We start from the raw sequence: 13,508 nt of genomic DNA, 5'->3' as shown, positions 1-13,508 counted from the left end.
CAGTATGCGGATCATAACGGATGATCCGCTGTGGCGACCCCTAACGGGAGCAGCCGAAAGACGAACAACAGTGTGAAACACGGTAATCTGTAATCGATATCACAATTACAATAAAGCTCGTGAGTCTGCAGCTGAAGAATATTTGCCCACCTGAACCTTCAGGCCTCGCGTCATAAAGGCACTTTCTTCCTCAACTGCAGAATCACACCAACTGCGGCACTCTCTCAATGCTTGTCCCATCGAACACGTGTTTTGAAACATTTAAATTCATGTCACCAAATGTGGTATCCATTATAATCACTTTCAATCAAGCTGCTGACTTGCATTGGGAAAATTGCAATGACATAGGAAAGAACTGTAAAATCAGCAATAAAGAATCAAAATCTATGAAGGTTCATATGCAGGAATATTCAAAACAAAGCCAATGATAGGAAACATTATGACTTCCTTTCATAATAATTTAATGAAGTATTCAAACAAAAGGAAACTGTCGAAATGCCATATCATTGGTACAATATCTACAGGACAAATGCATTGCTTAAAAACCTTCACCCAAGACCATATCACCATCAAACGTTAACCTCTGCCTCAAACTCTGGTGTGTGTGTGTGTGTGTGTGTGTGTGTGTGTGTGTGTGTGTGTGTGTGTGTGTGTGTGTGTGTGTGTGTGTGCGTGTGCGTGTGTGTGTGTGAGTGTGAGTGTGTGCGTGAGTGTGTGCGTGAGTGTGTGCGTGCGTGTGCGTGCGTGCGTGCGTGCGTGCATGTGGTCGGTTTGAATATTTTGTTTTTCATTTGTTTCCAACTCCGAGGACAATTTCCTCATTTTGCTGCACCACATTATTTTTCAAGTGGAAGGTTAATTCCTCATCAAAACAATGTACTGTCGGACCCCGCTATTTGCGGGGGATACGGTCCTGAAAAATGCCGCGAAGGTCAGGGCAATGTTTTTTTATTTTATTTTATTATTTTATTTATGTATTTATTTATTTACAAGCAAATACCATCCGTCGCTTTGCTGACGGGGACACTAAAGGGGGGGGGAGAAAAAGAAGGGGGAAGAGAGAGAGGGGGGAGAGAGAGAGGGGGTGAGAGAGAGGGGGGGAGAGTGAAGAGATGGAGGGAGAGTAGGGAGGGGTGTGGGAGCGGAGAGGTGGGGAATGGAAGACAGTGTGAGGTGAGAGGAAGGAAGGCAGAATTGCGGTGGAGCGTTAATTACGATTCAAACTGTTTCATCAAAATGATTCTGCATGGAATAACAATGAAGATGGAAACAAAATAATGTCTGAAATCCATTTTCTACTGGTCATACTATAAACACCGCCTGGAGACAAATGCCGCCCAGGCATATCTGGAGACAAACTCCCATCCAGAGACAAACTCCCATCCAAACATAAATACCGCCAGGATGCATCTGGAGTCAAGCTGTCCAGAGAGGAACACCGCCCGGACACACATGGAGAAAAACACCACCCGGAGACGTCCGATGACAAACACCGCCCGGACGCGTCCAGAGGTGAACACTGCCCAGAGACAAACACTGCCCAGATGTGTCTGGAGACAAACACTCCTTGGATGCGTCTGTAGACAAACACTACCCGAACATTTCCGGAGACAAACTCCTGTCCAGACGCATCCGGATCAAAGCTGTCCAGAGACAAACTCCCGTCCGGGCATGTCCGGAGGTAAACTCCCATCTGGACATAAACCCCGTCCGGCCGCGTCCAGAGACAAACTCCCATCTGGAGCCAAGCTGTCCAGGGCCAAACTTACGTCCGGGCATGTCTGCAGATAAACTCCCAACCAGACATATACACCACCCGGACACGCCCGGAGACAAACACCACCCAGATGTGTCCAGAGATAAATAGCATCCGAACATGTCCAGAGACAAACACCGTCCAGAACTACCGTCCGGATGTGTCCAGAGAGAGAGAAAGAGAGAGGGTGATGGGGAGAGTGAGAGAGGTGTGGGAGGAGGGTGCTGTACTGTGTTGGGAGGGGGGTAGAACAAGGATGTGACAGAGAGAGAGGGGGGAGGGGGTAGGGGTAGGTGAGTTAGCAGAGAGAATGTCATGCTTTAAGAACAACACACACACACACACACACACACACACACACACACACACACACACACACACACACACACACACACACACACACACACACACACACACACACACACACACACACTACTGCTTGGCCAATATTGGCAATTTTTCGGGAGTCGACACGTTGGAGTCAGTGTGATTACCAACTACAGTACGTACTGCACAGTATACCACCCCAAAACCTTGAGCAGCTTTCACAAAAAAACGTTGCATTTACAGTATATCGATGTTTCAGGGATATCTTCACAAACATTAATCTTTGGAAACAGCTGCGTGTGGCAGGTGGAAAAAAAAATTTGGCTCGCTAATTTATAAAACACGTTAATATGGCAAACGGTTTGGAAATCGGGTGTTATTTCACAACTCAATTAGGATGACGGAGCACGAACCACTCAATCAGAATGACAGAGCACGAACCACTCGCTCAGGATGATGGAGCACGGACCACTCGCTCAGGATGACGGAGCACGAACCACTCGTTCAGGATGACGGAGCACGAACAACTCGCTCACGATGACAGAGCACGAACCACTCACTCAGGATGATGGAGCATGAACCACTCACTCAGGATGACGGAGCACGAACCACTCACTCAGGATGACTGAGCATGAACCACTCGCTCAGGATGACGGAGCACGAACCACTCGCACATGATGACTCAGCACGAACCACTCGCTCAGGATGACAGAGCACGAACAACTCGCTCACGATGACGGAGCACGAACCACTCACTCAGGATGATGGAGCACGAACCACTCACTCAGGATGACGGAGCACGAACCACTCACTCAGGATGACTGAGCATGAACCACTCGCTCAGGATGACGGAGACCACTCGCTCAGGATGATGGAGCACGAACCACTCGCTCAGGATGACAGAGCAAGAACCACTCGCACAGGGTGACTCAGCACGAACCACTCACTCAGGATGACGGGGTACGAGACACTCGCTCACGATGAGGGAACATGAACCACTCCTTTCGGATGATGGAGCATGAACCACTTGTTCAGGATGACGGAGCACGAACCACTTGCTCAGGATGACGGAGCACGAACCACTCGCTCAGGGTGACGGAGTACGGACTACTCGCTCATTATGACGGAGCACGAACCACTCGCTTCGGATGACAGAGCACGAACCACTCACTCAGGATGACGGGGTACGAGCCACTCGCTCATGATGTAGGAGCATGAACCACTCCCTTCGGATGATGGAGCATGAACCACTTGTTCAGGATGACGGAGCACGTACCACTCACTTCGGATGACAGAGCACGAACCACGATGGAGCATGAACCACTCACTCAGGATGACGGAGCATGAACCACTTACTCTGAGTGACGTGGCTTATCAAAAGCATCAGCAGTGAATGACGCTGGTTTCCTGAAATATACATTGCAGATAATCTGCCATGTTGCCTTCTCGGCTGTGCATGCTTCATCTGGGACACCGTTCGCGTGCGATCCACGGAAATGTTATAACTTCATTTTATAATGTCCATTTTTCACCAGATTTGTTTTGACTCCCTGTGGAGTACCTCACTAAACCTCCAAAAATACAGAGATAGATCTGGCAGACGCTATGAATAAGCATTCTCGAGGTCATGCAGCTCATTGAAGGTGTTTAATTGTGGCACATTCTTAACTATTTTGTTCACTCATAATTCTCCAAACAGTAGAAAAAGATGTTTAATGCTTTGGAAATTTCACATTTTCTTGTGTATATATGGAGAAGGATGGAACATAGCCTTGCTTGCTTAAAGTAAATCGGTATATCGGCTTGGTTTTCAGATTCGTTATTTCTTTAAATTATCAGATTTCACAACAGGTTTTGACACTTTTTTAGTCCGGTCGATATCCGAGCCTCAAAATGTAAATAATGTTTCGATGACAGACTTTAATTCGTCCGTGAGAGTAGATCGTGGCAAATCATATCATCTCGTGCATGAAATTGCTTCAACCTTTTAATTTGAAACCTATAGTACTTACAAAAGCGATGTATACCGCGATTCGTTGCTCTGATGAACACACATTCGATAGTCGGAGTGAGGAAAGTGGAAAAAAAAAACTTTATTGTGAAGAAATCGTTGCGGCCTGTTCAAAGTCAAGGCATGGTTGAGCAGGCCAAAAACATGGTGGTTTCAGTTACCATGGATACTCCTGAAGGCTCCATTGAGAGTGTTGACCGAGGATGCGCCTGATAAAGGATATAATGAAATATGGCCGTTAATTATCATCAAAAGGGGTGTTTTAATTAACCCAAACACCCAATTTTCAGTCGTGCACTTCTTGGAGTTTTCTTAGTAGGCATGCAAAGTTTCAGGCTGCTAGGTTTCATGGTTTTGGTACTATGGAGGAGACAAACTCACACACACACACAAACACACACACACACACACACACACACACACACACACATACACACATACACACACATACATACACACATACACACTCACACACATAATGACACACACACACACACACACACACACACATACACATACACATACACATACACATACACATACACATACACATACACAAACACACACACACACACACACACACACACACACACACACACACACACATACACACTGCCATTTATTTAGACTCGTGGAACAGCGATGATACAGAACAAATCAGGACACAACATAACACAGACCACAGCAGTTAAAAGGGGAAATACTAACAGCAGGACAGAGGGGGAAGGTAGATGGAGACAGACAACCAAGGGATGCGGGTAACGATGATGGGTAAGGGGAAACGCAAAGGGTGGACAATATGGATATATTGTATTCGCAAAATTGTGTTTGACCAGTTTGTGATGTTGTCAAGTCCTGAGTAGAGGGAAGAGACTGCTGCCTCTCCATCAGAAGGATGAGAGATGTCACGGCAGAGAGTGGAGTCATCAGCAAAGAGGTAAAGAGGATTTTCCAGAGAGTTAGTGAGATCATTGATGAAGATTCGGAATAATATGGGACCTAACACACTGCGTTGGGGTACTCCAGCCTTGACAGGGAGAGGAAATGAAAGGGTTCCGTTGAGAGCCACACGTTGGCTATGAGAGAGGAGAAAGTTAGGAGTCCAAAAGTTGAGTTGGCCTCGGATTCCATAGGTAGACGGTTTGGAGAGCAAGGCAGAATGCCAGACTGTATCAAAAGCTCAAGATATGTTCAGAGAGACAGCCTTGATCGCATGTCTGATATTTATGGCCTCCACCATTTTTGGGAGAGTAGAAGTGCATGTCCAAGATAGAGTGACCAGATCTGAATCCAAATTAATTATCTGAGATGAGGCTGTTTTAGAAAAGGAATGATTATATGTCAACTGCAATGATGGATTCCATGACCTTGCTGATGTTTGGAAGTACAATGAGCTAATTGGGTTGTAATAGGGATCCATTTTTGCACCTTTTTACGTAATGCTGTGATGTTGGCTGGTTTCCAATTTCTCAGGTGGATCAAGGAAACCAGTCCTGATAAAAGTGAAAAAAAAAATTAATAAACATTTAGAAACGACGAATACGTGAATCATAAATGTAGAATAAGGTCGCACTTTATGACCCATGCATATGCAGGGTCCGTGAATAGCGGATCCGTGAATAGTGGGGTTGACAGTATAAACATTTAAATACCAGAACATTCGGCAATCTCGCATCGTACATCACATAACGTATGCCCGCCTCTCATCTCAAATTGGCTGGGGCGGTGGCGTGTCACTATCTCGACCGGGAGAGGGGCATTGCGTAGACTGCACGTGCAAGTTCGGCCAGTCGAGACCTCAAACCCGGTCTTGATACTTCACTAAAGTCGAAATAACCCATCTTGATCGGGTGACCCAGCATGCATTTTTACGTCTATTGTACATATTCATACCAAAAACATTCATGAAGACCCTTTCCCCACAAACCACTCATCATTTCTTGATAGTTCAGTGAACAGAAGCTGCTAAAAATTGCTTGTTAACACAGGATGGTTCAATATCCGGAATTAACCAGAAATTTTCTAAACTTCCAAGATCTTTTCATCGTGCTTATAGTGTAGCGATAGTATTAATATCTGACAGCAGCTTTTCGCTGTACTCAACATTTAGAACAAACTTGTCGCCTCGACAAGCATTACAGAGTCATGTATGATAAATAAAATTGTTCCATATCAAAACATCATCACAACTGTGAAGCTCCCTTTCAATGAACATGTTAGTGCCGCTTTACATCGCCATTTTTTTGTTGATGCTGCTGAGACATACTCCAAAAGATTCAATCGCCAAAACTTTTGGGCATCAGGCCCTGGTGCTTTAAAGCGCCGACCACAAACGTGGCAGCAAGCTTTGCACTTACGATTGTGGAATACACCTTGAGAACCCCACGGGTTTCCTCGCAGACCACACCTGAGATGCGCTTTCCTCCTCCACATCACGTAACGTGGCGAATAGGCTTGGTGATTCCCTGGATATTATCATGCGGCACCTTGCGTTAGAGCTTCGACCTTTCAAGCATTCATCTGTTTATGTGTTGGTGGTATTGAGGCTTTCTATTGGAAGGGAGCTCGACATTGCCGTTTCCTCTTTCGCCTTTCCATTTTACCTCCTGCATTTCATTACTTTCAGGGATGCTCCTCATGCCCTTTAGATTTCCATTGTTTTTGTCGCATGCGTCCTTTCCCTTTCACAATACTTCGTCCTTTCCCTTTCACAATATGCAACCGCACTCGCTCTTATGGTCTCTTGGCTCGTCCTCAATTAAACACGGAATCGTGTCGGATGAGGATGTAAAGTTAAACAGTAATTTGTGACAATTTCATCCTGAACACAACTTTACAAGAACGGCACTCTGTAGAGCGCAAACCTCCGCCAGGCTGAATATAATTCATATTTTGTATCCTACTGACAGGTCGGATTGAATGTGCAGGCTTAGTTTATCTTATCTTACCGCACCTGAAGCTAAATCTTATCGGCTTGTTATTGTCACCTGCTATGCCCAACTCATCCACCAAGTTTCATCCGAATCCGTCCATAACTTTTTGAGATATCGTGCTATACATCGTTTTTGGCCGATCTCTCAATTGTGAAGAATGACTTCAGAAATTAAAAAAAAAAACATTCTCGAATCCAGATCCGGATCTTTGTCAAATTCTAAACAATTCATGCATGTCATACACCCGACGCGTCCACCAAGTTTCGTCCGATCCGTCCACAACTTTTTGAGACATCCTGTTGTATATCATTTTTGGTGCTATCTTCTCAATGGTGAAGAATCGCTCAACAAAAATTCTCGTATCGGGATCTTCACGAAAATCTAATCATTTCGGCCATGTCACACACCCAACCAGTCGACCAAGATTTGTTTGAATCTGTCCATAAGTTTTTGAGATGTCGTGCTGATAGACAAACGGACAAACAGGGGTGAAAACATAACCGGCGTCCACCTTCAGTGTTGAAAGGAACTACAGGAGTTTGAAAAACTTTGTATTTTTGATTTGACGTGGAAAATTATACGGTTATTCCGATTTCATAATCCAATCATAATAATAAGAACAAGCAGTTTGGGAATCACAAGTGTATTGACATCGCACTGGACACAATACCCTCCCACTGGACACTGGACACAATACTGGACACACTGGACAATACCCACTGGACACAATACCACTGGACACAACATAATAGTAACTCCGAACAAATATGTAACATTGACAACAAATTACCTTAAATCATTGACACAGTTTTGTATTCTGGGAGCATTTCATTTTCCAAGGTTGAACCGCTGGCATTCCCATCGTATTTACCTTTTGTAACTTTTTGTATTCACCGTGTCCTGATTTTATTCCGGCACTCTCCAGGGTGGTCCAAAAGTCTGGATCCACACAGGATTTGCGCGGTTGAACTGCAATAATTAATTTTTACCTTATTTAGTATTTTATACATGTATATTTAATAAAATTAATCACCCCTTCCTTTCTTTCCAGATAAGTGACGGCAGCAAGATTAACAAAAGATGAGAGGGTGGAGCTTCCTTTTTTAATAACGACTTTCCAGACGAATGGATTGGACAGCGAGGTCTTGTTGAATGGCCTCTGAGGTCACCAAACCTTCCGCCTCTTGATTTCTTTCTGTGAGGGTCATCTGTGTTGGCCGTCCCAGAAACATCGAACAATTGAAGGAAATATATCATAACTGAGTTTCCAAAGATCAGTATTGGAGATCGGGACCTTATTCTGTGCGGAGCGTTGGTGCTGCTTAAGCAGTCTTCCTTGGCTGTTGGGCACAATCCTGGACGGGTCGCCACTCCGACACAGTATACCAACGTGCTGGCACTCATTTTGCCGACCTCGGAAGGATGACAGGCCGAGTTAACCCCACCTGGTATTAATTCAACTGATGAGCGGGATTTGAACTCAGGACCCTAGGATCCAAAGCCCACCACCCCAACTATAAAGCCAACACCAGGCATAAAGATCAGTATTGAGATGCTAAGAACTATCAAAACATCATGTGTGTGTACGATCTAAAAGTGCCCGCAAGTTAATGGACAGCATTTCGAACATTTACTGTAATTATCTCAATCATTAGTAATCTCGCAGCGTAATCAATTAATGAACAAATTGTCTTTACTCTCAGAAATAATTTTTTTTAAGTCCTTACTTCACACACACACACATACACATACTTTTTTTTTTTTACTTTATGGTGCTCTGAACTTTTTAAAACTTTTTTAATAAAAACTTTTTTACTTTATGCAATATTAATCCCCCTGGCTCTTGACTTTTGGGCCACTTTGTATATTACCAAAAGTATAAATAAAGTTCGGAAACATACACGGTGATTTTTTTGAAACCACTTTTTATTGGATTTTTCATTGAGCGTCACTGTCACTAATACTTTGCACCACATTTGGTCAATATCAGACCTAACATTCCTCCTCCGAAGCAAGAGTAGGTGTGCTGATTCCAAAAGCATTCCTACTCTGGCTCTCAGGCAGCATTCCAAGACATTCCAGATTCGTTCAATTGTATTTACATTGGGGGCTTTATGGAAGGCTCAGTTCCACAAATTTTCAACATTGTTGTCCTTGAGCGTTTTGTTAACAGAAATCCGATCCGATGTGCGTAACATACTCTGTCTTACAAAGTGTTGGTTCTGCTGACGCAGTTTCTGGATCAGAGTCATGCTGGGAGGTTTGCCATCCATCTCCCAGCAGTAGTTATGGCAGGAATTTGGAATTTGTTCAGGGTGCTGGTGATAGCTCGCCGACTCTTCGCGAAGGACACTGTGGGATCTTAAACATCCACCAACTCATGCCGGCAGATGGGACGCTCGGCTTAACATCCATCTGAGGGATGGCACACATATTGATGAATTATCCTGCCTGTGAAACACCTCGATGACAGTTTATAGCTGGGTCTGGATTCAAACCCAGGCTAGACGGTTTAGAGGTGAGTGTGCGTACCTCTCGGGTCTAAATCATCTTGTCAGCCTGAAGAGACACATCGGAATAGCAAGATGTTTTCTATTTTAATGCTCCTTGGCATCAGGTCTTCACTTTCAGGACACCTCAAAGCTGGTTGTGCCAAGATTGCACGAAACATCACAGTCAGAACACCTTTCGGAAACAAAAGCAGCTTTAGTGTGGATAAACAATCGAATGAAGGTTGGGATGGTTAATTTCAGGTTTCAGCGTGGTGCCATTACCAATAGTACTGCAAAAGGGATAAAAGTCATTAATCCTAAATGCCAGATGTTCCTGAGATAATGAGGTTTATTTTCCCCCCTCTACACTGTAACTGCTAAGCACATTCAAGCTGGATCACATGACATTTGTGGTCTGGCATCAGGATATCCATACCTTGCCATGCATTGTGTGCCCCAGTCTCTCCATGAGCTTTAAATTGTTTTGTTTTATTTTGATGAAATTTTATTTTTGAAATCTCATCTTGTCAAGTTTATCTTGATGAGAGTCAACTGTCTATTTCAAAACAACTCTTGTAAGAAAACCAATGAAGGAAATTTTGACTATATTGTGCATCTATTTATTATGTGCCACGCAGCTCCCTGCTTTGAACTGTGCAGCGGAAATGGAGATTATATTCGAGGTCGCTGCGTATGTCTCGATGGATGGAAAGGTGTTGAGTGTGAGCTTTCAGCCACAGAGTGCCTGGACCCCTTGTGTGGGGGGCATGGCTCCTGTCTCGCCGGCACGTGCGTCTGCCATGCTGGTTACACGGGCCAGGTCTGCGATCACGGTGAGTCATGGAACAGCAGAGAAAAGCTTTCCCTTCATCATTCAGCTTGTCAGTTAATCTTTCATTATGCTGTGGTTTCATACCGATTGCACACAAAGGGGAACGTTGCATCGCCTGTCAGTGCAATCACGATTTGAACAATGCTGTATTATATATATTTAGTGAAATGAGTGAGTCATGCTTCGGCTTATAAATGCTTTTCACAGTTATAAAGCTGAACAGCCTTTGTCTGTACATCCATGCAATCAGATGAAGTCAGGACTTTAGTCCAAAGAAGACCAATGTGTGTCTGCCACCTTTTATAAACATCCTTTGTGGGTCATGGTAGACCCTGATGACAGAGAATGAGAGTCGATGCACTAACAGTAGGGTAGGGAGAAAAACAGATTGACAAGGGAAAGGAATCCAAAAAGGTCAGCGAATGACTGTCTGCTCAAACCTGGGACCTTCATTACACTCTTGTGAAAATGAACCGAAATGAAGGTGTTTCAGACTCTTGACGAAGTATTTTTGTACAAAATGAAATATTTCAGCTTTTACTGTTTAATGCTTTTGTGTTTCTGACATTATAGAACACACAATCAATTGGTATATGTCATCGTTGATGATGTCATTTCAGATTTGCTGTATTTATTTTATACTCTTCACCGTGGAGGACTGTCGGAAGTTTCAACTGTCAACTGCGACATTGCATTCCTAATATAATAAACAGACAGCGATTTTGGATAACACTTTCTCAATGACATCATTGATGACATTAACGAGGAGAATTAATTGATTTTATTTGTTAAAGTGGTCCCTTTGAATTTTAGTGCCGAGTTTCATTTTCATCGGATTTATCATTCTGGATACTAACTCGAAAACAGTTAAAGCTGGGTGCAGGTTTTGTTCAAACCTTCAGATTTATTGTACAAATTGGGACTTACGAATTGACGTGAGCCTCTGACGCGACAGTACCAATCACAGGGCTACGTACAATCTCCAAGGCCTTGACCTGTCCGGGTCAATATGAATGCCAAATGAGGCCCGTTTTCACATGCAAGTCCGAATTTCTTACACGTCTGATACTTTACAAGAGTTGTAAAATGCAACAATCTCAATCTTCTTTTACCAGGTGTATGATCGACGCTTCACAGGTGTGTCCATCTTGGTCATGATGAAAAACGTTTTACGACCCTTTGTCATGAAGGGTTGTAAAACACCCTTTTACGAGCCTTGATGAACAACGTTATTTTGAATGTACAACTCTTGTAAGTGCCAGTGTAAGTACCTGTTCATAGCAAGAACAAGTCCACTGATCTTCAGGTGTCATCCATTCTCCCTCTCAAGATGTCAAGGCGATCATTCTCTGCAGCCTTCAAACTCTCCGCCTGCCGGTCTGTAGAAGAGTTTGGGAACCGGGAAGCTGGGAGGCGATTCGGCGTGGAAGAGTCCGTCATCTGGCACTGGAGAACAAGCAACACAACGATAGAGAAGAGAAGATTTTTTTAAATTTTTCTTGAGGGTGAAAAACAGGGGTGTGGTTAATACACAGTCGCAGTTAATATACCGGAAAATATGGGATGATAAATTTCAGTGTGTGAGAGGTGGCAAGTTCCTATCTTTTCCTGTTCATGCAAGCATGTAGTGGCAGTGGTTATATAACACAAAAACACACACACACACACACACACACACACACACACACACACACACACACACACACACACACACACACACTTCAACTTTTAGCAATATATACCAAAATTTAGTGTAATTTATCTTGTGACTCTGGAACCAAACAATATATATATATATATATATATATATATATATATATATATATATATATATATATATATATATATATATATATATTAACCCTCAGAGCTCCAATAGCTCCCTCCCACCCCTCCCCTCCCAACAAGATTAAAATCAAATCAAATCAAAACAACATTTATTTCGTTCAAGAAAAGCAACAGATATGAAGAAGGCAAGACGAGGAGATTGGGACCGTACTCTGTGCAGAGCGTTGGTGCTGCCTTAGCAGTCTCCCTGGCTATTGGGCACAATCCTGGACGGGTCGCCACTCCGACACAGTATACCAGCAAGCTGGCACTCATTTTGCCGACCTCAGAAGGATGACAGGCCGAGTTAACCCCACCTGGTATTAATTCAACAGCTGAGCAGGATTTGAACTCGGGACCCGAGGATCAAAAGCCTGCCATCCTAACCATTGAGCCAACACTAGGCATAAGAAGACAGGGGCTCAAGATTAATAAGAAATATCACAATAAACTTACCCTGCACATTCAAAACACCCAGATATGTCCTTCCCATCGGCGTTCAGAAGTACTTAATTCAGATACACAGTCCATTCACTGGTAGCGATCCGTCAGGGGTTTGTGAAGCACGTGTCCATCCACTCAAAAGCCCATTCGACGAGCTGAGAAAGTTCTCTAAGTCTCTCGTTGTGAAAAGGCACAGTCCTTTCTCTTGGGTACCTTTCCAAGTATTTTGGACTTCTTTTCGAAGCTTTGTGAGCCATTTCAGGTCGCAATACGGGACACATAATATATTATATTTCACCCCGAACGCGGCAGTTTCCTGGGGTCTCTGTGCATGCGCACCGATCATTCTGGGGTGGATTATGTCATTTCGGAAGCCGCACATTGACGAATGATCATGGTATACTTAAAAGACTAAAGTGAAATGTCCTCGTGAAGAAGTGTGCAAAATTTCATTTTTCTTCGTCTTTGCATTCTTGAGATGTACACACACAGAACCATCTTACATGTGAGACTTTCCAACTTGGGGCTGTATGCATTCAGCTTGAATAAACATGTTGAGAAAGCTGTAAATTAACGTAGAAAAGCAGAATGGAGAGGAAGTGTGGGGGCTAAGAAAAGTGTCAGTGGCAATCAAAGAGGTTATGTGTTTGGGAGGGGGACAGCATGAGATGGGGGTGCTAAACCATTCGATGACCTGAATGGAATAATATAACTAGACAGGCTGAATGTGGTGATGCCACAGATAAGAGAAGAGGAGGAGTAATGATGAAGAGCTGAGCAATGAACTTGGATTTTGTAAGGGAAACAAGTTTTGGTTTCTAGAAGAGCCTGTGTGCAAAGGAGGGGCTTGTGAATACAAAGCACTGAGTGTTGTGGGTAGGGACAG

The 13,508-nt window shown here is 43.7% G+C and overlaps 1 protein-coding gene across 12 annotated transcripts in view; it reads left to right on the top strand.

Annotated features, from left to right (window-relative positions):
* Nucleotides 1-13,508, top strand: part of LOC147017666 (teneurin-3-like) — a 420,926-nt gene that overhangs the window by 290,878 nt on the left and 116,540 nt on the right. For all 12 annotated transcript variants that reach the window (XM_085847416.1, XM_085847409.1, XM_085847415.1 and 9 more), the window contains one exon: nucleotides 10,158-10,352. In XM_085847416.1, coding sequence (XP_085703542.1) covers nucleotides 10,158-10,352 — 195 coding nt within the window. The remainder of the gene's footprint in view (nucleotides 1-10,157; nucleotides 10,353-13,508) is intronic.

Source organism: Eptatretus burgeri, chromosome 11 (genome assembly GCF_056783735.1).
Source record: "Eptatretus burgeri isolate ZD-2024b chromosome 11, Ebu_testis_v1, whole genome shotgun sequence".
Lineage (NCBI taxonomy): Eukaryota > Metazoa > Chordata > Myxini > Myxiniformes > Myxinidae > Eptatretus > Eptatretus burgeri.
This window is presented reverse-complemented; position numbering and strand designations above follow the sequence as displayed.